Source organism: Podarcis gaigeae, assembly GCF_964106915.1.
Source record: "Podarcis gaigeae genome assembly, chromosome: 5".
NCBI lineage: Eukaryota > Metazoa > Chordata > Lepidosauria > Squamata > Lacertidae > Podarcis > Podarcis gaigeae.
In genome coordinates, this window is record NC_139681.1 from 54,684,191 (window position 1) to 54,710,069 (window position 25,879).

The 25,879-nt window shown below is 40.6% G+C and overlaps 1 protein-coding gene across 8 annotated transcripts in view; it reads left to right on the forward strand.

The window, feature by feature from the left end:
• SORCS1 (sortilin related VPS10 domain containing receptor 1) overlaps window positions 1-25,879 on the forward strand; it is a 435,672-nt gene that overhangs the window by 342,629 nt on the left and 67,164 nt on the right. For 6 of the 8 annotated variants that reach the window (XM_083741539.1, XM_083741538.1, XM_083741541.1 and 3 more), the window contains exons 20-25: window positions 376-509; window positions 3,732-3,855; window positions 5,790-5,902; window positions 7,398-7,529; window positions 20,926-21,025; window positions 25,739-25,844. In XM_083741539.1, the coding sequence (XP_083597665.1) occupies window positions 376-509; window positions 3,732-3,855; window positions 5,790-5,902; window positions 7,398-7,529; window positions 20,926-21,025; window positions 25,739-25,844 (709 nt within the window). The remainder of the gene's footprint in view (window positions 1-375; window positions 510-3,731; window positions 3,856-5,789; window positions 5,903-7,397; window positions 7,530-20,925; window positions 21,026-25,738; window positions 25,845-25,879) is intronic. The other 2 variants (XM_083741543.1, XM_083741545.1) reach the window with 1 other exon arrangement.

Sequence of the window (25,879 nt, forward strand, 5' to 3'; positions counted from 1 at the left end):
GCATGAAAGTTACTTCTGGGTTAGAGTGTGAATCCCATCTCTACTGCGTTGTGTATAATAATCTTCTATGTATACTAAAAGAATATGCACTAGGAAGCTGTGACTGACCATGGCTTCCCAGAGTCAGTGAATAAAGAATACAGAGGCTGTGGAAGCCTTATAACTGAGTCTTATATTTATTTCCTCAGCAATAAGTCCCACTGGGGCTTCCTCTCAAATAAGTTCACACAGGATTGCAACCGGTGTTGAAATAAGAATTTGTGGGAAGTAGTCTGCAGCCCTTATTGAAACCAAGAGTGGGGTCAAAGACGAGCATAGTGTTAATTCATAAAACTAGACTCATCTACACTTTTCTCCATTCTCTCTTGTTTCCAGGTCCTTTGGAACATGTCCATTTATCGTTGCCCTTTGTGACAACAAAGAACAAAGAAGTTAATGCCACGGCAGTCCTGTGGCCCAGTCAAGTTGGAACACTGACTTATATCTGGTGGTTTGGAAATAACACTGAGGTTTGTATTTCATGGAGATAAATTAATTGTTAAATTGTGACATAATAACATTATCACGGGGCTTGTGATTTCTCTCAGGGAACAGCTTACAGGGCCCTGCAAATCACAGAGAGCAACTCTCAGCACTTTTATGTTGCAAATCAGCTTTTTTAAAAAACTTGCTTAACTGTCTCTGTTTAGGCCTAATTTGCATTTTATGCAAATCACTAATCCCCCATTGGACACGGCTGAAGAGATCAAACTGAGAAAACTGCAGAGTGACAGATTATCAAAGATTCCAAGATTTGGGGCTTTTTTCCTTTCCTTATGTAAAATGCAAGCTTTTTTTTTTTTAAAAAAAAAAAAACCCTCATGTTACAAACCCAGACTTCAGACATAAAGTTCTGAGTTCGGCTGATGATGTCTCTGCACTGCTCCAGGGTTTGAAACTGTATTTTACAGTGTGTTGTGCTCTGTAGCACTAGTAAAAAGGAATATTTGCCGAGAGTCCCAACTCCTACTCTTTTCATAATGCTAAACCTATACGAAGTTCTCATTTGTGCTGTTAAGCTGCAAGAATGCCTCATTACCACATTCCAAGAGAAGTGAAATGACATGTAGTACATTTCCCTGCCTACGGACAGTAGTTAGCATAAAAGAGTATGCCAAAATAACCCACTACCCACCCTCATTTGTTCACTGGGGGGAGAAAAATCTTTAATCGGTGCCTGATAAATTGTGTTGCTAGACTCTTCTAAGGCTACTTTGAATTTCAATAGGAAGTTAGGAGAGCTCACACTAGCAGGAGATAGTTGACAGGGTGGTAGGGCAGCGACATTCAACTAACCTCCCAAAAGTTTAGTCACGGCTCTTTAGGGTGGTGGCAGCTGCTAGCATGACTGAATAATTTTTCATATATCCAGGGTCAGTTCAGGTGTAACACAGATATGCAGTCTGTTTCCCTTATCTCAGTTTCGTTTATATATGACACCTCTTGCCACATAAATGGCTGTAAATTTTAAATCTGCCGCCTTTTTGCCTGCTCTTATTTGTCAGACTATTTAACCTACCCTGGGTTCGCCCAATGAAGGGCGAGCTACAAAATATACTTAATAAGTACTAATAAATAAGTCGTGGTGACAAGAGGGAGACTTGCACTGCATAAAATTTCTGGCGGCGGCCTTTGTGAAATTAGGCCAGTCTATGAAACTGCCTGCTAGTTCCAGTTCCCTTGCTTGCTACTGCGTATCTGATTCTTTGTCTCTGGTGCAAGGCAAGATATATAGGCTCAAATGAGGTGTCTGATACAAGCTGTTACCAGTGGGATTGGGTGTGCTATGGAGTGGCCATTGTGCTGCTTTCTTTTGGATACTATTGCTGTGGCAACAGCCAGGTAGCGGTGCTTAAACATGGGGTGGAAGTGGTGCAGAAACCAGGAGTGGTAGCTCTCTAAGATGAAAGAGAAAGTAAAGGAAAGGAAACTCTAGTATTAAGATGACAGTAGCTACTACAGAACCCCCTGCATTGATGCAACTATAGTATCTCAAAAGCAAAGTAGTTTGTATTGTGTCAAGCTTTAATACTTGGTTGCCTATACAGTATCTCGTGAGCCAAAGGACTTCGGTTGTATAAGTGGGGTAGTTGATGTAGCAAGGACATTGTTGCGGGGAACCATGGCAGTTCTCAGTTAGTAGGTGGCAAACATAATGCACCATTCTAATGAATTCATATACAGTATATGATTTAAGATGTAAGATGGATTATTAATACTTTGAGCAAAGATGGGTAAACTCAGGCTTGGGAGCCCAACATGGCCCTTCTGGTCTTTCTGTATGGCCCCTGGGAACCCCACTACAGAATGCAGCCCTAAGGCTGCAAAAGGTTTCCTATTACGATTTAGAGCGACATATGAAAGGGTAATCCATTTGTGTCTTTTTTGCTTTTGCTATTTGTTTATTTTTTCCTTGAAATAATGGTAACTAATAATAATAATAATATATTATTTATACCCCGCCCATCTGGCTGGGTTTCCCCAGCCACTCTGGGCAGCTTCCAACATAATATTAAAATACAATAGTCTGTCACACATTAAAAGCTTCCCTAAACAGGGCTGCCTTCAGATGTCTTCTAAAAGTCTGGTAGCTGTTTTTCTCTTTGACATCTGGTGGGAGGGCATTCCACAGGGTGGCGCCACCAGTGAGAAGGCCCTTTGCCTGGTTCCCTGTAACTCGGCTTCTCGCAGTGAGGGAACCGCCAGAAGGCCCTCAGCACTGGACCTCAGTGTCCGGGCAGAACGATGGGGGTGGAGACGCTCCTTCAGGTCTTCTCCCTCTTTTCTGTTCCAACTTTTACATTCCCTTATATTTTCCCCTTTGTTCATGCCACCTGTGAGGATACATTCCTCATGCTTGTTTCCAGGATCTTATTGCATAAACCTTGAATTATTTGTCACTGATTGAAAGCCAGAAATCTGCAACACTTTTGCCACCAGCTGAACTGATTGTTCTTAAGCACTTTTGCAGAGGCTTCATTAAGTCTTATTTTATTTTTATATCCATTCACATCCAGTGATAATTTTGACCTGTACTGCCCTTTGATAAGATGGAAATACACATTATCTTTGTCTCTATGTTACTGTGAGCATAGGTAATAAAAGGATCCTCATGTAAAATAACTTCATGCATGTGTTAGGGGCTGCAGTGTTAAGGGTTATTTTTCTCAAGATCAGCAACAATACCAAAAACTGTCCCCATCATAACTACTGATATCTAAAATGGTTCCATGGAAGAGTTTCCTTCTCATATTTTGAAATATGAGAATTGGCTGGTTATTTTGGGAGGTGTTTGTCCACCTGTATGCTGACTGCCTTGAGTCACCTGCGTTAATCTACAGAGTCATATTTCCAGCTCATCTGTTTTCTTCTTGCTGTACCCTGTGGTCTGGATTGTGTTCATAGTGTTGAAATGGATAAGACTGCCAATCAATGTTCCACTTATCCTTCCTCAAATTGGAGCTTCTAGGAATCCTGGTGTTTGGGTGGGTGGGTGTGGCTATTTATTTATTTTGTTGCTCAATATTTCCATGGTTCCCTTCTTCAGGCCAACAGTACTGAGCATCCTTAATCCAAGTCTATTTTCAGCAGCAGGTTTAGGAGAAGGGTCCTTGGCCAGACTCTGTGCAACTGAAAAAAAGGCAAGCCAGAGCATTAAGTACCTTCCCTGCTTTCTTCTTTTACCTTTGCAGCCACTGATCACCCTTGAAGGGAGCATTGCGTTTACATTCTCCACTGAAGGGATGAACACTATCACAGTGCAGGTTTCTGCAGGAAATGCCATTCTGCAAGACACCAAGATGATTGCAGTGTATGGTGAGCCCTATCTTGTTCACTGTTATTGATTCATTTCTTAGACTACTGTAACGGTTGTCCTGTCATACACACACCCCACACACATGTTACACAGAGAAGAAGGAACTAAGGACACAGACAAGATAACACCTTTCAAGGGGGAATGTATCTGTAAGATCAAGTTGTCAAGAAGGGCAGCTGTGAAGGTTTGATGCTCTTACATTTTATGGAGTTCTGCATAGCTGCAAGGACCTGAATTAAAGAACATCCATGAAGTTCAGGACTGCATTTTTCTTTCTTTCTTTCTTTTTTTTTTGCACTCACACCCACATAAAAACACATCTGGGAAACACATCTCCCAAACCTCTATTGTTCTGTATCCATAGTGGCAACACATGCTCAGTTCAAGTGCTGAAGCCTAATGCCACCCTAACATTCATTGCACCTGTGGTCCTATGCCTACACTTACCATACTTAGTTGTCTCTCAACAAACTGGACATAAACCTGATTGAAAAGACACACATAATATGCAGTGTTCAAAATAGAGTGTGAACTGACACAATAGACTTGGACTCTCACTTTAGTGGAACAGCACTCAACACTTTTGCCAAATTGCAGAAGCCTCAAGAGTAGCATGGATAAGAGATGTTGTTGGGGTATTAGGGGTAGGGGGTGGCGCTTAAACATTTCCATATATTTTCCCTCGTGTGCAAACTAAAAAATACTTTCTGCCAAAATGCACTTACCATTTGCATTTCCCCCATTTGATGTTCCCAAGGTTGTTTTGGTGAAAAGAAATCCAAGTTGTAAAATGTAAATGTTATGCTCAGAGCTCCTGCAAATCTAACTTGCATAGAGCTCAGTATAACACTTCTCCTAAATCCCCAGTCTCGGTTCCCCTGCTGTTTAGCACTTTAAAATAATTGCCATGCAGCCTCTCTTATTTTGAGGGATGTTTTGGAGTGTTTCATTTGTATCCTTTCAAAAGACAAACACCCTAATTGCTACGTAAGATGCTGGCATTTTGGGGAGATACAGAAAGGGAGGAGGGAATCAAAGCAATTAATGCAAATGAGGGCTCTGCCTGATGGAATGCAGGTTCCGTCCCCTGGTTTATGGACCATTAACACTTAATGAGCTGATTGCCAATAAGGCTCCAGACTTACCTGCATTAACAATTTACTCAGTGTCAAACAGTAGCAGTTTACTCTGTGTCAAAGCAAAGTTAAAGTTGATTTAATTAGAAGCAGACCTGAAGTATCACTTCAGAACCAGCTCAGGAGACCTTGGATGTTGTTTGGGTTTACAGGATTTAAGTAACATCATGCACCGTTCTGATAATGGGGCAAAGCACAGATATAACATAATAATGTAAAACTGTACAAAGACAAGACATCCAACAACTGATTCATACACCTACCATGGCCCTGGCATCTCCCTCTCTCTTTTTAGGCTACATTGTGGTTAGCTGAACTTTTGCAACTTTTCCAAAAACCTTTCAAGTGCCATTTAAATTCCTTGTAAAATAGATGGCTACACAGACAGGTAGATAGTTACAGGGATAGACAGATGCACAGATAGATAGATATACAGATGGGGGGGGGGAAAGCTTCACTATACCCTCAGTGTAATAATAATAATAATAATAATAATAATAATAATAATAATATTGTAGGTTCCCCCGCCCCCATCCCTTTCCATCCTTCCTGCTACACCAGGGCATCATCATAAAGAATGTTGTTCTGATTGAACAATTGGTAGATCTAATTCTAAACAGTTATTTGCTGGCACAGCCGAGTGATAGGATCAGAATGTTAATCAAGCTGTGTTGTCCAATATGCACATCAATCTAATTGATTAGAAAGCCAAGCACATTTTAAAAATTCAGTAGCCACGACCCAGGAGTTTTCACTCATAATAGCCTTTTCGTTCTCTCCATCCCGTCTTCCCCTAGAGCAATTTCAATCGCTACGGTTATCGTTCTCTCCAAATCTGGACGACTACAACCCAGACATTCCTGAATGGAGACGAGACATCAGTCGAGTCATCAAGAATGCTCTGGTGGACGTAAGTGCGGAAATAAGTTGTCACTTCTGTGTGATGCATTTCTTTCCCTCTGTCCAGCACTCACTTTGGAAGCTCTCACCTGCAGGAACCCCTCTATAATACCACTTGCAGAAACTCTCCAGTGAGTTCCTCATGGCTCCAAGAGGAAGCCACCTCTGACATGTTCTTGCATCTGTAACAATATGTTTCTCTTTTGCCACATACTGAAATATGTGAAAATGTATCTTATTTCATTTGTAGCTAGAGAGAGAAGCAGTTTAGATATCCAGCTTGCAGTCTTCATCTCATTTTACCTTCAGTTTGCACTGCTTCATTGCAGCATTTTATCCACTACCGTAGTGGCATTCAGACAGTACACCAAGGCTTTCCAGGTCACTGAGGGCTACCCTGTGCCTGAGCGTTGATAATGCACTTCATTAATCACCCCTGCTGCATTCACTTAGCAATATGGAATCAAAAACTGAAATGCACATTCCTTTGCCACCTTTTCTCTGTAGAGTAGGTGTTCCAGAACACAGGGCAAGGGAGTACTGGAACCCATATTCTTGGGGAAGAAATTATCTAGCCTGTGAAACTGGTGCAGTTCTACTGAAGTCAGTGTGATTGACACAGTGTTTGTGACAACAGAGCAAGCGTGTTTGTGAATACATATTTTGGGGGAACCCTTCACAATAGTCCACTTTCTCTAGCTTCTCTTGGATAAGCAATCTGTTTTTCTCTGTATGAATTTCTCAGCAGGGAATGTTAAGGGGTTGTAAGGGAGTTTAACTGTGTGAAAAGCAACTTGTTCCACAACAGCAATGACCAACCACGTCAAACCACCAGATTTTTGGGTGAAATTTGGAGGGAGGGAATTTCAGAAGCTCAAGCATAGATGAACAGTGTTGTGTGTTGAGGCAAAAAAAATATCTTAATTTCACATAAACGTTCATGGGTTCTGATTTGGTGGGAACTGACCAGGAATGAGACCTTGGGATGATGGTAGATAGCTCAGTGGAGATGTGTGAGGTGGCTGTAAAAGAAGCTAATTCCATGCTAGGGACCATTTGGAAAGGAACTGAAAATAAAAAAATGCAAATATCATAATGCCATTATAAAAATCTATGGAATATTGTGTATTCCAGAAAAATATTTCTCTATTTTGTAAACAGCACGTGTCACTGGCACTCCAAAAAGGAGTCATCTCACTCCAAAAAGGATATTGTGGGCTTGGAATAGGTTCAGAACAGGGCAACCAAAATGATTAAGGGGGTGGAACAACTTCCCCATGCAACCCAGTGCCTCAAAATCTGCCTTGGAAGATTGCAGGAAGCTTGGGGGGAAAAGCTCATTACACAAGCCAAAGTCTGCTTGTGCAACCTTGGATTCCACTCACTATCTATCTATCTATCTATCTATCTATCTATCTATTGGTATTTTAGCTGATTGAATGATTTTAGTCCTCTTAATTTCAAGGCTGTGATGCTTTCTTTCACCCTTTCTTTCTGCATACTAGGTAACAGGCATTTCCAGTAAGCATATCTTGGTGGCAATCCTGCCAGGTTTACCCACATCAGCAGAACTCTTTATTTTGCCTTATAAGGATGTCACAGGAGAAGACAAACGAACAGCAGAAGACCTACAACAGGTACTGTTTCCTTTCATTATGCACAAGTGGTGTGTGCAGGGAAGAGACTGCATTTTAACTTCTTATCCCCCCCCCCAAATGTTGGCAAACAAACACTGCAAATTTCATGAAGAATACATTAACCATTTTCATTCATAGCAATACTTATTGCATGATAGACATTTGAAACTTGAAATGTTAATGCCCATGCTTGCTTGCGAGTCACACCAGAAGGTCTGTTTATACTGCTTCCCGGAATCTGCACTGTAGAAGGACAGGCATGAGTGGGAAGTATACAATGCAGGAAAAGTGTGATTCCCAGAAGACAGAGAGAGATCACAGCCCATACTATGACATTCACATGGGTTTTCCTAAGGGTCATATCACCCATTTTCCACAAAGGGGATGATTTTACTATGAAGGCAAAATTCTCACTTTTATGATGTGATTCTTATAGATGTCAGAAATGAACTCAATTAGTGATGGGTGTGCTTTTGTGTATAAACATGCCAGTTGTAGAATTGGATATGTTGTTTCATAAACTCAAGATGCCATGTGTATTGACACCCCCCCAATGCACCTCAGCCAAGCAGAATTTCCCCAAGTTTATACTTTATCTTTGCTTTGCTTTTATCTTGCTTGACAAACTACACATCTTTGTAATTTTCTCCTCATGCTGGTAATGAACATCAGGAAAGAAGATTGACTGCCTTGCAGATACCCTCCCCCAACATAAATTGGAAAGGAAGGCAGTACATAGAATCCCAGATTTACTACTGACCCAACTCGCCTCCGGCACTTGGCTGCTTATTGCATTCCACAAATTATTATATAGATATTTTCCCTCTCGCATTCCCAGACTCACTGAGGTCATAAAGTATTGTAACACTGGCACATTGTCATCATAAGCCTTTATAGGGAGACAAGAGTAATACAGCTTTTAACAGGGACTCCAGCATCCTCTCTACTATTCTTCCTGAAGGGACAGGATTGTAATCTGCCACATTACTGGAATTATTCTTTATTTATTGCTATGCATTTCCTGTGGAACAATATAGCACTGCATGGATTTTATAATATAAGGTTGAAACTTCTTCCCCACCCCACGAGAAGTTGGTGTTGAGTTCTCATATCACCAGTTGCTCCCATTTCCAGTATCGTGGTTCATGCCCATAGTGGCTTTGCTACTGATTCAGGAGCCACGCACCCACACAGAGCTGAATCAGCTGACTTTCAGCCAAAAGCAGTAGCTGTCAGTGTGTTGAGGGGGAGCTGCCTTCTTGTGTGTCTGCGGCTGACCTGGACAGGGCTGGGGTGGGACAGGCTGGTGGCGAGGTTGCAGCTGTGAAAGTGCACCAGTGGTTCCTGACCTCACTGCCACCTTGAACCCAAGCCATGTCCAGGTAAGATGCAACAAAGTTTGTGTCAGCAGTGTGAGTCCACAGCTCCAGCCTACCAGACCAGTTGTCCCTAGTGGGAGCTTAGGGTGAAGAGCGGGTGATAAATAAACAAATAGTACTCTATCTGTTCCTCTGAAATAATTGTGAAATGGTGGATGCTTTGATGATGTAGTTTCTATAGCTTATATAATATGACAGCAATAATGACTCCTTGAATTATTTGAGGTGACAGGGAACTCTGGGGAGGAGAACTAATGAAAATAGGTCAGTATTTCATTTAGAAGGACTCTGCTGTCAAAATAAGGGCTTGTGTGTGGGGAGGATTTATTTATTGGTTCATTTATTGGTTTGTTTTGTCTTGTGATGCATCTGTACTTGTGTGAGAGCACTGGAAGTAGCACTGAACTTCTCTAACTCTCAGCTGGGCTTAGAGCTCACAGCTGATGTTTGCTGGAAGTAACAAGCCCTATTTATTCATATTCTCACCCTCCCCAATGTGATTTCCATCATGTGGAAACAGAGATGAGCCCATTAGCCCCCTACCTGTGTCTTCCCATTCCTGCAGCTCCCCACCCCACATGGTGGGGGTCAGCTATATCAGGCAGTCCGTTCTACTCAAGTTGGCTCTCTGCATGATATCAGGATTCTTCACCATTGTGTGTGTGCATAGATCGAGTGAATTAGGCTATCATTCACTCTGTCTGCATAGATCATGGTGCATATATTTATTTGGAAGATTTATAAGCTACTTAATCAAGGAACTCCCTAAAGGGAGAGCAACAAAACACAGCTAAAATCCACAATATATACACACACACACACACACACACACACACACACACACACACGAAACCATCAACACTAAAACACAGATAAAAATTGATAAAACCTCTAGAACAAATCTAGGCAACTAAAGGATTTGCCTAGGTAGGCATGCCTAAATGAAAAGGTTTGCTAAAACTAACTGAGTCGAAGTTGACAAATAGGTGGACAACTGGTCTGGAAACCTAAGCTGCCTTCAAGCATTACTTATGTGTGGAGGACAAGCATGTTGAAAGGGGCCTTCATCCTACTCCCAAATTCTTGCTGCTTCCTTTGCCATAGTCATGATGAGAAGAAGGTCTGTGATGGGGAGCTTTCTCTATGCATTGAGGCGCCTTGTTCAATTTAGAACCTTGCATGAGTGCTCCCCTTTCAGCATGGTTGCTCTGCATGCAAGTAATTTGTTGAAGAGGAATCAAGTCCTCTGAGGTATATTTGAAAGAACTGGGTGATTTTTGCCCTGGACCCGAGAAGATTAAGAGTCAGCATGATAGTGGCCTTCCAGTATGTGAAGGGCTACAATGCAAAAGATGGAGCAGCCTTGCTGTCTGTGCCATATGACTGTTGCTGTCCTCCTCAGCCTTAGATCCAGTGGGTGGAAGTTTTAGGGAAACATATTTTAGCCAAACATTAGGAGAAACATTGCAATGATTAGAGCAGTTGATGATGGGAAAGGCTGCCTTGGGAGTTCCCCTCTGCTGGAGGCATTTCAGCAAAAATTAGATGACCATGTTTCAGGGATGCTATGCTTGCATCCTTCACTGCAGATCTTACGTTGAGCTTGGGGTTGGACTAAACAAATTATACTGTCCTTTCCAACACTATGATTTTGTTTGAAATTTTCATTGCTCTGTTTTTTATTTCAGCAAGAGCACTGGGCAGCCGTGGGGCAATATTCAACTAAATCATGTGCAGGGGTTTACCCCCTCTGCTCTGCCCACACCCTGTGCCATCCGCATAAGGGCTGGAGGGAAAGTTCAGAAAATATTTAAGTGTGCTTCAGGGGGTAAGGGGAGAGAACATTTCATTGCACAAAGAGGAATCTTTGTGCTGATAGAACTTTCTCCTTAGCACTATACTGAACAAATCCATAGTTTCTTCATAGCTTTCTGCTCCTTCAGTTCATTTGTGTCTCTCCATGCCTCTCTTTCTTTACCAGTGTGGGAGGAGTGAGGATTCAATCATAGCAATCTGGATTTCACAGATAAATGCTTTACAAATCTTTTTGTGCAATGCTTATTAGTGTGCATGTATATTCATGTGCATTGATAAAACAGTGCCCCCCAGAAGGCAAATTTGATGTAAATATAGAAGAGTTTGGATTTGGTATCCTGCTTTTTCACTACCCAAATGAGTCTCAAAGCGGCTAACATTCTCCTTTCCCTTCCTCCCCAACAACAAACACTCTATGAGGTAAGTGAGGCTGAGAGACTTCAGAGAAGTGTGACTAGCCAAGGTCACCCAGCAGCTGCATGTGGAGGAGCGAAGACGCGAACCCGGTTCACCAGATTACAAGTCTACCGCTCTTAACTACTACACCACACTGGCTCTCTATACACTAGAGTCCCTCTATTTGTGTGTGGGGGTTGTTGTTTTTAAAAAAATAACCATCCCACAAGTCTGCATTTGTTCATAGTATAACTGAGGCCCAAATAGTCTTACCTACATGCAGACATACATTTGATCATTTTAGGATTGTTTTCTGCAGGGTTTTTTTTTTAATCAATGCACATTCAAAACCAATTTACATAGAGAGGAGAAGATTTCAGTAAATGGAAAGAACTGAAAACTGCATTAAACCGCACATACTTCAATTACAGAATTAGTATTACAAAGTCCACTGGTTATATTTGCAATGCAGGAGGAATGTGATGCAAGACAAAAGGAGTTGGAAAAACAACAATGGAGCCAAAGGAGAAATTATTCCATCTATAATAGTTAGTAGGAAAGTGTGTATGTGTGTGAGGGAGATGGAGATAAAAGAATGAGTAAAATGAAGTTAACTTGCAAAAGAAGAACTGAGCAGCACATGAGACTCTTGTGGTGTCAAAGGTCATAGTTACACATCCTGACCACCATTAAATATATATTACTATGTTCTGTTCTCACACACAAACCAAGCAACTTTCAGTGTGCCACTGGAGGGCAGTATTATACCTGCACACACATGCCCACAAGTGCCTATAAACATTTAAACTACTTTACCCAGTTCATGTTACCTGGTTTATTCATAAACTTATAATCCTGGGTCAGAATTTTAATGTGATGTTGACATTTTACTTCAGAAACTGTTGAAATTTCAAATGCAAACAAAATGTGAAGTACAGTTGTTGAAAGGTTGATGTGCACTACATACAGAAACACACAATTGCTGCCTGACACTCAAGTTGCCTTACAAATGATTAGCAGTGTACTCCTTTGCATGCTTACTCAGAAGTAAGGCCTGCTGTGCTCAATGGGACTTACTTCCAAATAGGTGTGCATAGGATTAAAGTGTAAAGATAGGTACAGAGTCTCATTCATAGCTAATATAATATTAATTAGGTAATGTTACATGCAGTCATGAGTTATTTATGTCATTGCTGATAACTGTATCTGCAATCAGCATTGTAAAGTACAGAGCCTTTAAATCTTTGCTGCTTGTTTCCGTTTGTGATTCCTAGTTCAATAAAAGGAGCTTAAGATGGCTGCCTGTTTGTTCTGGGCTTCACTTCACATAGAGCTGTGTGCACTGCAACCAGGGCCATACAATAGACTAGCTCACTGTGCCTGAAGCAGTTTGGACCTGTTGTTGCATGAAAAAAATGTATACTATAAATATCTGTACCGGTGTTGTGACATCAAGACTGAAATAGAAGATTTCTCTCGCTCTAGAATTTGGGACTGCAATATTTTAATATACTAGAATTAAAAACATCCCCCTCCCCCAAATGATATCACAGTATGGAACTAGATTTAAGCTGGACATAATCCACAGGGGGATGCTTGTGGAAGTCCCAGTGAGAGAAACTGCCACAGCTTTTGTTTCATCTTATTTCATTCAAGGTGGTTTCAGAAGGACAGCCTCTATGTAGACTGTGTACACACAGTTTTTGCATAACTTCTCCAGTCCATAAACTCTACTGAAATGTTTGCAGAGGCTTTGGGTTATAACTACTATTTTTCACCAGATATAAGAAATGAGAACAAGAAAGATAAAGCAGTTTTCTTTTTTTCTGCTGATGGCCAGTTATATGATCATTTTTCCCCATCAGATTATGAATCATCTGGCCCAGGCATAGGCAAACTCCGGCCCTCTGGATGTTTAGGACTACAATTCCCATCATCCCCGACCACTGGTCCTGTTAGCTAGGGATGATGGGAATTGTAGTCCCAAACATCTAGAGAGCCGGAGTTTGCATATGCCTGGTCTGGCCCCCAAAATTTCCCTCCTCCCATTAGAGGCAATGCATATAAATGTTTTGCTGCAACATACATCAGTTCCTGCCTTCACCTGTTCCTCCTCTCCTTTCCTTCTGCCAGGGTCAGCTTTAAATACTTGACTATTATTCTAGGTACCCTTCTTTATTCATTTGTGATCTCACTAGGGAAAAGTGCCTAACATTGCTTAGAAACCACACACACACAAAAATCAGTTCAGGTATGAAAGAAGTGGTTTAAACTGGTGCAGTTTTGAAACGTTCAGTCCGCCATCTTGAATCAGAATGGTACACAACTGTACAGAACTATAGAATTGTAGAGTTGGAATGGACCCCGAGGGTCATCTAACCCAAACCCCAGCAATGAGGGATCTCAACACAGAATTGAAAGTAGATTGGGCAGGAGAGAGTTGCTGATTGATATGTGTAAACCCAGTGCCATGTAAATGGAATTGCAGGAGCAGGTGTGTCATTCAGTGGTAGAGAATCTGCTTATTGTGCTGTGGGTGTCATGATTTGACCTGGAATTCCCAAACAGGCTTGGAGAAACCCCTGTCTGAAACCCCCAAGAGCTTCTGCCAGTCAGCCTAGGGAATACTGAGCTAGAGGGGTCAATGATCTGACCCAAGATAAGGCTTCCTGTGTTCCCATGGCCCACATTTTAAATGCCTGAATCAACTTGAATGGGAGGCTGAGGGATACTGAGATTTCTGGCACACACAGTGTGAGAAAGGCAGACCTTATTCAGGCAGAACTACCCCAGAAGCCAAATTAAATTTGTTTTGTTCTCTTTGTAAATTAACTCCCCCTCTCTTTCTTTTTACAAATTATTTGTTGTTATTATTCATTATATGTCTGTTGATGAGAGAATGATAGACAAAGAATGGCTTCTATTACAAAGAAACATTTTTGCACATTGCGTCTAATTCTGCAAATGAAGCAGATAAAGTCAATGAAGCTATGTGAAGGACCAAAACTAATTCAGAGACCTAATTATTTTCACAGGGGAGAACTCTTGATGACTCTAAATTAGGTGTTTTGCAATGCTGAGAAGCTTCATCTTCAGCATAAAAGCAAGAGAACAATATAGGGCAGCCATTGGGCATAAATATAAGGCAGTTTGGACCTGTGTGTGTCTAATTCTGAGAAAAAGCATAAAAGTATAACCAGATTCTAATGTTTTAAAATGCTGTTAATTAAATAAATGTCAGGTCTGTCGTTGCTCTTTTTATTGCATTTTATTTTCCCCCCTTTTGTATCAATGTTTTATGCAGGTGTATTGTATTTCAACTTGTAACCTGCTTCCAAATTGTTTGCAATGAAGAACTAGAGAGAACTGCCTTTAAGGGAGGGGATGAAATGGCTGAAATAAACATAAAAATATGGCTTTGCAGGCAGATTTAAATTCCTTTTGTTTCATCGGCAGAGAGTGAAATTTCCCCAGGATGTTCTTGCATATAAGTCCCATTGAAATGAATGGATAACTCATGCCCATCCACTTCAACGGGGCTTGTGTAGGAGAGCAGTCCTTGTACTGGGTTGTTTTTTAATCATTCTCTGATCTTTCCACATCAGCCTTGCTATTTTGTGGAACCTTAGGATCTGATAAGATAATAAAATAGTGCAACAGTAAAGTGAAATGATTTATGTATTCATTTCCCCCCCTTAATATCTCATTTAATATGAAACAGAGTACTATGTAATACCAGTTAACTTTTTAAAAGATCATATTGGATAGATAGATTTTGAAAAATAAAAAAATAAAATGACATCTTCAGTCCTGTTCTACACAGCACTGTTCTTCTGTTACAGGCTTTGTTCTCAGGCTCCTTCCTGAGGCAAAGTTGTCTACTGGATGCTTGTGGGTGGATGATTTCAGGAAATAAAAATGGTGGCTCATGCCCTTGGATTTCCCACCCTATTTTCTTCAGCATGAGATCTGCAGCTTCTAGAACCCTATAAAACATACCAGAAACAGTTGGGTGGGAGAGATTCTTGTTGTTGTTTAGTTGTGTAGTCGTGTCCGACTCTTCGTGACCCCATGGACCAGAGCACTGCAGGCACTCCTGTCTTCGGGAGAGATTCTACCCCAAGCTAAATCCCAGTATCTCTTGTGGTAGGTAGTAAAATGCCCCCTACCCCAAAGCCATAGTCATGTTGTGTTAGAAGAAGGGCACACAAAGTCTGCTTCCTTGAATCAGTATTTCTTTGAAAAAGCCATGGGTTGTTTTTTCCTCTTTATCCCAGTAAGTTAGCATTGGCTGAGACAAAAAAAGAAACAGCACCCTAATGGTGTTAGTCAATATATTTCTTGTGATTTTTGTTTTGTTTTGTTCTAAGCTCTTCCCCACCCTTTCAACAATAAAACTCTTTCTGCACACTTAAACCTACATCACTGAATCACTTTTTGTTTAGGTTTTCTGCCACCCCAATCTTCTCAACCCTTGAATGGGACAAAAAAACAACAACAACATGTACAATTGAGGTGTTTTTAAAATTTATTTTGTTCTTGTTGTTGTCCCAGGTGCTTTTTGCTAGTTGGATTGGACTTTGCTGATTGGATCGGAGCTTTTTGCTGATTGGATGAACTTTGGGGACATTGTTGATCACTCTGCAGGTGGACTGTGTTGTAGATCTAATTTTGTGTAAATTCTGCTATGGAAATTGAACCAGCCATTTATTTTTACCTCCAGAGGCTTGGGTACCCTTCAGATATTTCATTCAATTTGTTCTTACTATTACAGCTCTGTAAATTAGAGGCCACAGATCATACTTCCTATGACCTCCACTTTCTTGGTTAGTACTTTAGAGCAGTTTATATTGTGGTGGCTGTCATCCAAGATATCATTTCATGTTTTGTTTCGGTGCGTCCAAGCTGGAGTTGCAGCCGTGGAACCGTAAAAGGCCACCTGTCCTTCTGGAAAAGTTGGCACATTTTTACACTGAGTTGGTGCTATGGAACATTACTTGTCATGGCTGCAAATTCCCTCCTGGGCAGTTGCAATTGTAAAATACTTTTGGATTTCTCTCATGCCAAACTGTCACTGAAGAGCACTTGAGACTGCGTATAAGTGGGCAAGTTTCAAAACTGACAAAAGTATTCTAGTCTAGTAGACACAAGGTCACACGCAAAATTTTAGTCCTCAAGTTTCTGTGTGGACTGCACAATCCCAGACTATCTTCAACTGTATGGGAGTCTGCATGATTCCTACATCTGCAACTGGAATTTACAAACAGACTTGCAACCCTCTGTTAGCTGCAGCACACACATACAGGGCTCATATCACAGGATTAACAATTAGGACACAGTCTTTTTAAGAGACAGAAACCCTTCCCTTTTTATTTCAATACTCAACATACATTCTATCATTTTTTAGAATGTATGTTGAGTATTGAAATAAAAAGGGAAGGGTTTCTGTCTCTTAAAAAGACCGTGTCCTAATTGTTAATCCTGTGATATGAGCGCTGTATGTTTGTGTCATTCTATCAAAAATGATAGAATGATCTGGATACGAATCCAATGCAGACCTTTTAACATCACAGTAATCCAATTTAAAATTTTAAAAGATGATGCTGTTAAGGTGCTACACTCAATATGCCAGCAAGTTTGGAAAACACAGCAGTGGCCAGAAGATTGGAGAAGATCAGTCTACATCCCAGTCCCAAAGAAGCGCAGTGCCAAAGAATGCTCCAACTACCGCACAATTGCACTCATTTCACACGCTAGCAAGGTTATGCTTAAAATTCTACAAGGAAGGCTCAAGCAGTATGTGGACCGAGAACTCCCAGAAGTGCAAGCTGGATTTAGAAGAGGCAGAGGAACCAGAGACCAAATTGCAAACATGCGCTGGATTATGGAGAAAGCTAGAGAGTTCCAGAAAGACATCTACTTCTGCTTCATTGACTATGCAAAAGCCTTTGACTGTGTCGACCACGGCAAACTATGGCAAGTTCTTAAAGAAATGGGAGTTCCTGATCACCTCATCTGTCTCCTGAGAAATCTCTATGTGGGACAAGAAGCTACAGTTAGAACTGGATATGGAACAACTGATTGGTTCAAAATTGGGAAAGGAGTACGACAAGGCTGTATTTTCAAAACAAAAAAAATTCCTTCCAGTAGCACCTTAAAGACCAACTAAGTTAGTTCTTGGTATGAGCTTTCGTGTGCATGCACACTTCTTCAGATACACTGAAACAGAAGTGTAAAAACTTCTGTTTCAGTGTATCTGAAGAAGTGTGCATGCACACGAAAGCTGGAAACTTCTGTTTCAGTGTATCTGAAGAAGTGTGCATGCACACGAAAGCTCGTACCAAGAACTAACTTAGTTGGTCTTTAAGGTGCTACTGGAAGGAATTTTTTTTGTTTTGACTATGGCAGACCAACACGGCTACCTATCTGTACCAAGGCTGTATTTTGTCTCCCTGCTTATTTAACTTATATGCAGAATTCATCATGTGAAAGGCTGGGCTGGATGAATCCCTAGCCGGAATTAAGATTGCCGGAAGAAATATCAACAACCTCAGATATGCAGATGACACAACCTTGATGGCAGAAAGTGAGGAGAAATTAAAGAACCTTTTAATGAGGGTGAAAGAGGAGAGCGCAAAATATGGTCTGAAGCTCAACATAAAAAAAACGAAGATCATGGCCACTGGTCCCATCACCTCCTGGCAAATAGAAGGGGAAGAAATGGAGGCAGTGAGAGATTTTACTTTCTTGGGCTTCATGATCACTGCAGATGGTGACAGCAGCCACGAAATTAAAAGACGCCTGCTTCTTGGGAGAAGGGCAATGACAGGCCTAGACAGCATCTTGAGAAGTAGAGACATCACCTTGCCAACAAAGGTTCGTATAGTTAAAGCTATGGTTTTCCCAGTAGCGATGTATGGAAGTGAGAGCTGGACCATAAAGAAGGCTGATCGCCGAAGAATTGATGCTTTTGAATTATGGTGCTGGAGGAGACTCTTGAGAGTCCCATGGACTGCAAGAAGATCAAACCTCTCCATTCTGAAGGAAATCAGCCCTGAGTGCTCACTGGAAGGACAGATTGTGAAGCTGAGGCTCCAGTACTTTGGCCACCTCATGAGAAGAGAAGACTCCCTGGAAAAGACCCTGATGTTGGGAAAGATGGAGGGCACAAGGAGAAGGGGGTGACAGAGGACGAGATGGTTGGATAGTGTTTTCGAGGTTACCAGCATGAGTTTGACCAAACTGCGGGAGGCAGTGGAGGACAGGGGTGCCTGGCGTTCTCTGGTCCATGGGGTCACGAAGAGTCGGACACGACTAAACCACTAAACAACAACAACATACATACATAAAACATGAAAAACATTTAGAACAACCAAAACATTTCCTATAACACACATTTAGCAACTTATATAAAGAGTGCTTCACATCACTACATCTTTTTTTAAAGCAAAAGTTAACTTTTGGGCAGTCATCTTGTGACAGAGATCTATGTAGCTTCTATTTCCATAAACTAGTGATGTAATTCCCTAATGTAATTTGTTTTAACTAAGCCCTCATACATTTTCAAAGGTTCATGAGAAATTATCAGGCGTGAAAGGACATCCCCATCATTTTAAGGCCATTTGCAGCCTTTGTTGATTTGGTTTAATTCTGTAACACTGTTAAGATGGGAATCGATGTTTTGATTTTTATTCTTCACTGTGAGGGATTATCAGCAACTTTTTATTATCACAATTGAATTTTTAAAATAATTCTGGTTCCTGCATTTCATATTGGCCACTGATAGCTTGGAACACTATTCTTGGCTCAGCATTAATCAGGAAATCTGTTTACATGCTGAACATTAAACTAAGCTTGAAGAGAACCAAATTTCTTGCACATTTTTTTATTATTAAAAAAATTAGTGCAGATGGACATTCCTATGTCTCTCCCTGTGTCTGTCATCTCTGAAGACTGTCTGCCTGCCTCCTATATTTTCCTGCCTCCTTTTCCTTTTTCAAAATAGCTTTGATTTTTTAAATTAATTTTAAGTTAATTAATTGCACTTAATATTCCCATTAAAAATAAAAGGAGATGCAAAATATAAAAGGAGGTCCAACTGCTAAACTGGGAAGAAGGCTCAACTAGGCATGATACTGACTGTATCTTTGCATTTAATGCTTTTTAAGATGTAAAGAGCAGCATTGTCAGGATTGCAGCTGATGTGACAGTATCAAGTTTGGCCTTTAGAAATATGATTGAACTAAAAATATTTCCATACTTAGGACAGACCACTTGCTCCAGAAGAACCTGCCACAGGCTTATAAATGGGGACTTAAAGAAGCTAATCAACTAAAAAAATGAAATATCACTAAAGAGAGTAATCTTAGAATAGTATTCTCAAGATGTGGAAGAGCAGAAGACAAGTTAGGATCTAGACTGGCAGGCATAACACTTACCTCCGATGAAGAGGGTTAGGAAGTGGTACAAGTATCCCTCCATTTTGCTCTTCCATACCCTGCTGGTCTCTAGCAGTGGAGAGCCTCTCCACCACAGATATATTTACTGTACCTGTGGAGTGCATGAGTAGCTGCTACCTTCTGCATGAGTAGCTACCTTCTGGGAGCTACCTTCAACCCTCCCTGCCCCAATAGTAGCTTCATTGCCCGCATCCACCTTCTGCTCTTCTTCTGGCATGGGTGTCAGGACTTCCGATGGGGTGGTGCTTTTTCTGCTTCATTTAGTATGGGTGCTTTTAGATGAAAATTAGTCATATCATGAGACAGATATGTTTTGATTTCTTCAACAGGAAAGATTGGAGCGAACTGTAGCCTAGAGTAAACCATCAGAAGTCACCAGTCCTGTGTGTGTCCTACATCAAAGTTCCTTCTTTCTCATGCCAGGAAAGGAGAAAAGTGAAAGAAAGAGAAAGGAAAGAAAAAGAAAAGAAACAGGAAAATGACACAAGAAGGGAGAAGGATAACATAACAAAAACTCTTTGAATTCCATAAATGAGTTTAAAGGAGAAATATTGTCATTTACTTTGCCAATCTAGAAATGAATGGATTTCATTTCTAGAGTCACTGGCCCATCTCTTGTCTCTTGATATTGTCTCAGGATGTTCACAAAGCATTTTCTTGGGGATATAGATTATAGATTCGAAACATATTCACACTCCTAGAGCTGACAAAGACAAGGTTTAAGTTCAAATGAGTGTAGGTATAATCACAAATTCATGCCCATTTATCTTGGTTCAATCAGAGCCATTGTAGCATTATCATAACTTTCTCTGTAGCTCAGTCCATTGCTATGTGAGTTTTGGTGTTCTATCCTGAGCCAGATCTAGGGGAAGTAAGTACTGAACTCAAACAGTGCACTAGTGTGAAAAGCTCTTTACATATCAATGGTGGCAACCCTGATACAGATCACTACAATGCCCAGTGACCTATTTTTTTTGGCTACATGGTGTTTATTGTGTAAAACCTATGCTTACATAGACAGTTCAAGACTTTTGAATAGGTTCTCAGTTTAAGATGGCAGCTTCCTCCACTGTTCATAACAACCTCAATCACCAACTGGTAATATTGCGGAAGGAAACCTCAATCAGAAAGCATTCATAGATACAGTACCCACTTAAAAAAAAAAAAAAAAGAAGGGGTGAATACAATAGCATCATTTCATAACTGCACTCAGACCTTTTATGCCATTTTCTCTGAAGCATCCATTAACAGTCACTGCCTGACAAGAGACTAGGCCAGATGGACCATTGTTCTTGTTCTTTGCGATTGTACCCATATTTTATTTTTTACAATAATTTCTTATTCCAGATTTCAGATATATTGGTCCAGAAACTGAACCAAAACGCCATCCAGTTTGATTTAAAGCCTGGGGTTCGAATCCTTGTCCATGCTGCCCATTTAACAGCAGGTTGGTATAGATTCCTAAAAACCTCCGCCAGTGTTGTTAGCACAGCTTATTATGAATTCTCCAGTGGCAGCACTGTGGAAATGTCAAAATTTTTTTGTATTTGGAATACTCTGTGTTTTTATTGCAAGATATTGAAAATAGCTCAATCAACGCTTTATGCATGTTTACTTGGAACATCAGGTAGAATCCTTATTGTGTTCAATAGAGCTTACTGCTACCAAGTGTGCTTAGGATTGCAGTCTGTATGTGTTACAAATCTTGGAATGGCTATTTCACTTAGCCTGTTTTGGCCTTTAAAGAGCACATTGTAGAGGAAGGAATGAAGCACATAGTGGCTGTGGTGCTGTATATAAGGCCCCTGCCTCCAATGTCCCTGCACCCTGAGTGTGCCATTGTATGATGAAAAAAAATTGTACCCTTATGGATACATCAATATAAGAAAAGCCCTGCTGGATCAAGGCTCACCTGTTCCAGTATCCTGTTCTTGCAGTGGCCAGTCAAATGCCTTCAGGAATTTTGCAAGCAGCAGATAAGCACCACAATACTCTCTCCTCTTGTGATTGCCATCAATTCAGAGGCATGGAGGTAGCTAGGTTTTATTTTATCATAAAAGGTTTAGGTATGACATGCCCTCCCATGGGGGTTTTGTGGCCTCATTTGCAAGGCTCATGGCAGCTGCTGTAACAGTTCTAAGCAGAGAGAGGTGGGGAGAGAGAGAAAGAGAAAGAGAGAGAGATAGAGAGAGAGAGAGAGAGAGAGAGAGAGAGAAGTTAAAAAGCACATTGTAAAATGTAAGTAAGATAATGTTGTGTGTTAGTTTTTTAGATGGGACAGAATGGTCTTTGTACCAGTCATGTATGTAACTGAAACAGACCACTTAAACCAATCTCTCAACCCTTAGTTGCCGGTATCTAAAATAAACAACATTTTAATGCCTCTTTGCAAGTTGGAATTTGAATAAATGTGGAAAAATAATCTGTCAAATTCCAAATTCAGGCACTTTTCACTTTAACATAAATGATAATGATGGCAGTGCTGAATTTTCCCCTTTTCTCATTTTCTATTCCTTGCCGGCTAATTAGAAAAATCATAGATTAAGTGCAAATCAGCTGAGCCTTGTTTACAGGATTGTGACATTCTTGTTTCCTAAACTGCTACAAATTTGCTGCCAGTTTTCTCAAGATATCTTTAAAAATCTATCAACACAAACCCATTTGTCATTATGTCCCAGTAAATCTAATATTATATAAAGTGTTTAAGCTGCATTGTAAGTATTATTTGCTAACTCTGTGATCTTCAATGATTCATGCACAAAGATTGTCACTGTTTTCATGTGCGCAGACCCTGTTGGTTTCAACAGGAAATGCACATGTAAACTGAATAAAATGACCATTTACTTGGCTAGCTTTTATTAACAATATCCAGCATTATTGTTAGTGATTCTATGTCTACTCTGTATCAACATTAATTCAGGACTCCTTTTGCTGTTGTGGCTCCTATAAGATGCATATTTCATCCCAAGAACTGTTTGTGAAACATGAATTTGGCATGTCAGTCAAAATAATAACTAGCTATGACCTGACCAGTTCAGCCGAAATGCATTCTACATCAGGATAATGAAGTTCATGCCATAGTTTATATTTATGAGTCCCACTAGCTATGTTCCTGTCTTGGCTACAACAGTTCTTCAAGGTTTCAGACTGCAAATACTCCCAACCCAACCTGGAGCTGTTGGGGATTGATCCTAAGACCTTCTGCATAGAAAGCATGTACTCTGCCACTGAGCATGGACAGTAGTGAGCTCCCACCTCTCCTGCGCTGACACAGCGCCTAGGAGATCAGAAGCTTTTGCTTTCATTTTCGTCCACGCATCTGCTTGCTCACAGAAAATCCAATTGCCATTTGTTCTGACTGAGCACTAAAGAGCAGTTTTCTCCAATGCAAGAGGAAGTGTGGATAAACCATAATTGTGGTTCCTCGTTGTGACCAAAGCTGGAGAAAGTGATTAGTGTTAACTGATTTAGGAAAAGAAGCCGCCTTGAACCATGGTCCTGGCATTTTGTTTTGCCTAAAATCATGCTTGGTTGAAAAAGGAAGCAGACACTTTCAATCTCTTCCTGGCTCTGCAGGAGGAGTGGGGAACAGGAGTGCAGGAACAGAAATCAGACGATACGTTTCCCTGCTCATTTCATGTTAGTTAAAAGGTGAAAGCTGATATGACGTGTTGTTTAATCCAGCCTCTTCCCTGTTTCACTGAAGCCTAGATTTCACTTTATCCACTGTAGAAGGAGAGTAGGGTTTCATCAATTGGCCTTACCCAGCTAATCTGCATCCAAAAGCCTCATCCCATCAGGTTTCTGCTAATGTACATATTTTTTCCAATATATGCATCTTGCTTGCCATCTACAAATGGTATTGGTAAATTTGCCATTTCCACCACGATTTCTAATACCATAATCAGTCATTTGGTAATGGTGGGTAGAGCTGCACTTTCTCAGTATATGGCTAACACTTCCTTGGCAGCATTTAAGAGAGTTATAATTAAGATTTTTCACAAAAAATTGGATCCCATTAGCCTAAATATTTAACAAACAAACAGAAATCCAATTTAGGGCTGAATGTCACAAATATATTCACAATTTAAATACAGCTAGAACAAACTACTTTCATAAATTTAATGATTTCCATTCTTGCCTAGTCTTTCCCAACCTAGGGTCCTCCCAATATTTCTGGACTACATATCCCATCATCCCTTACCATGGACCATGCTGTCTGCAGCTGATGGGTGTTGGAGTTTAAGTCTGCTTTTAATCACAAGGCAATGGGCTCCTGCTATTTGTGTGACTATCTCTTTTTGGGTAAAATTTCAATTGCCTGTGTGAGAAAGGGTCTTTGCACAGAGCTCTGGGAATAGTACATGCAGAGAGCAGCAACATTCTTTTAAAGGGCATAAGGAACGAGTCACTGTTTAAAGCATTTCTTAAGCCAGATTTACTAATAGCTTCTCTTGGGATCATGGCTGTGTGCTCCTCTACCCAATTAGCAGCACAGCAAATATCTGCATGTCCTCTTTATAAGTGTGAAAAACCTACAGGAGGTGAAGAAAAAATGCCTAACTCCTGTCACTACTGAATTAAAAGTGTCCTCTAAATAGGCAGCTGTCACCTTTTCAATGGACTGATTTCTTTCTTTAAAAAACAGAAGAAAAAACCAGCTAGTCAAATGGTACAGGATAGAAATGAAATCTTTGTTTTTTATTTCCAGTTGCCTAAATAATCCAGAATGACCAGGGAAGTTGGGTTTATTCCACATTCCACTCTGCCCCACCACACCCCAACCACATTCCCCCACCAACCCAAAAAAATTCAAAAGCCCATTTATTCAAGATTACCAAGTTTATTATTAGAATGTTTATTCAAAAACATGAAGAGTGAATATAAATGTCTCGGGACTTACAATGCTTGCCTCAAAAACAAAATGAACATTCTGAGCTCCAAATTCTTATCTGGCTTGGAATTTTAATCTGAGCTGGGGAAGAATTGCCTTCTTAACCCCTTTCAACTACATTTTCTGTGTGCTACTTGGGTGCTGGTGCACAGTGTGCTAGATATCAGAGTAGTGAGGTCTCTCTTCCCTTCGCTACCAGAGCACAAACACATTAATGTGGAGGCAGAGGGAACAGAGAGAATTTGGGGGAATCTTGAATATCCTCTTGTTTTCTCAATGGATATTCCATCCAAATAAATACTAAGTGAAAAATTAAGTACTTGAACTATCTGTAAATAAAACAAAGTGCCACCTCCATGCTCAGCAGGTAACTTTATCATGTATGGCAATATGTTTCCACATTTGAATTTTACATGAAACCTGTCTATTGCATTGAGAAAAGCCCATGCACAATCTGGCCAGAGTTGCATTAAGATTTGACCTTGGATATAGCAATATATTTTCCCAGTTTATTTGCAGTTTCTACAAACTATTTAGGATTGGTAAAGGCACTGGTGGTGGGTTAGTATGTTTGCTACAGCATCCAAGCCCAGGTCAGATTCAGAATCATCTTAACAAGAGCATACTTTTGTTCATGGTTTTGGAGAAACTGGGGGGGGGGGGATTTAGTGAGGACAGGCTGTTCTCTTTGACTGATTTGCAGAGCAGTATGACAAAGCTGACAGCTATTTGGAAGGAGTACATTCTGCTTTTCTGGCAGGGACAGTCCTCAGCCAGCCTTTGAGACCACATACCACTGCATGGATTGGTCCAGATACTACTGCATTTTTGGATTGGGATTGTGCAAGCACAAGTCCTAGATGCTCGGTGGAGGTTCTGTAATTTTCAGTTCACAAGACATTGTATGTTTCTGCTGAATACAGTACAGCCCTCTGGATGAGAAATTTGGAAACAGCAAAGGCGGCTGTCCAGAAAAAGGGTGATGATTACTTTGCAGTTTCTGTGTAGGCTGATTTGGTGGTGTGTATATAATTTTATACCTCCATTAACTGATCCCCAAAGATGTGGTTTCCAAATGGAGGACCAATAACAACTGTGTCTATTGGGAGAGGTTTGTGAATTGGCTGTGAAGACACATAACAACAAAGAAGGGCAGATTTCTAAATCCAAGGCATAGTAAACATAAATAAATACATCCTCTAGTTAGAAAGCCTTATCAGAACATTTGGGACCTAATGTTCTAAACTTTTCTTTAACTTTTTACAGCCCCACTCATAGATGTCACACCTAGCCACAGTGGTTCAGCCATGCTGATGCTGCTCTCCGTGGTATTTGTGGGATTGGCAGTATTTGTAATCTACAAATTCAAAAGGTATGACTCCTTCCTTCTTTCCCTGCCATTCTTCT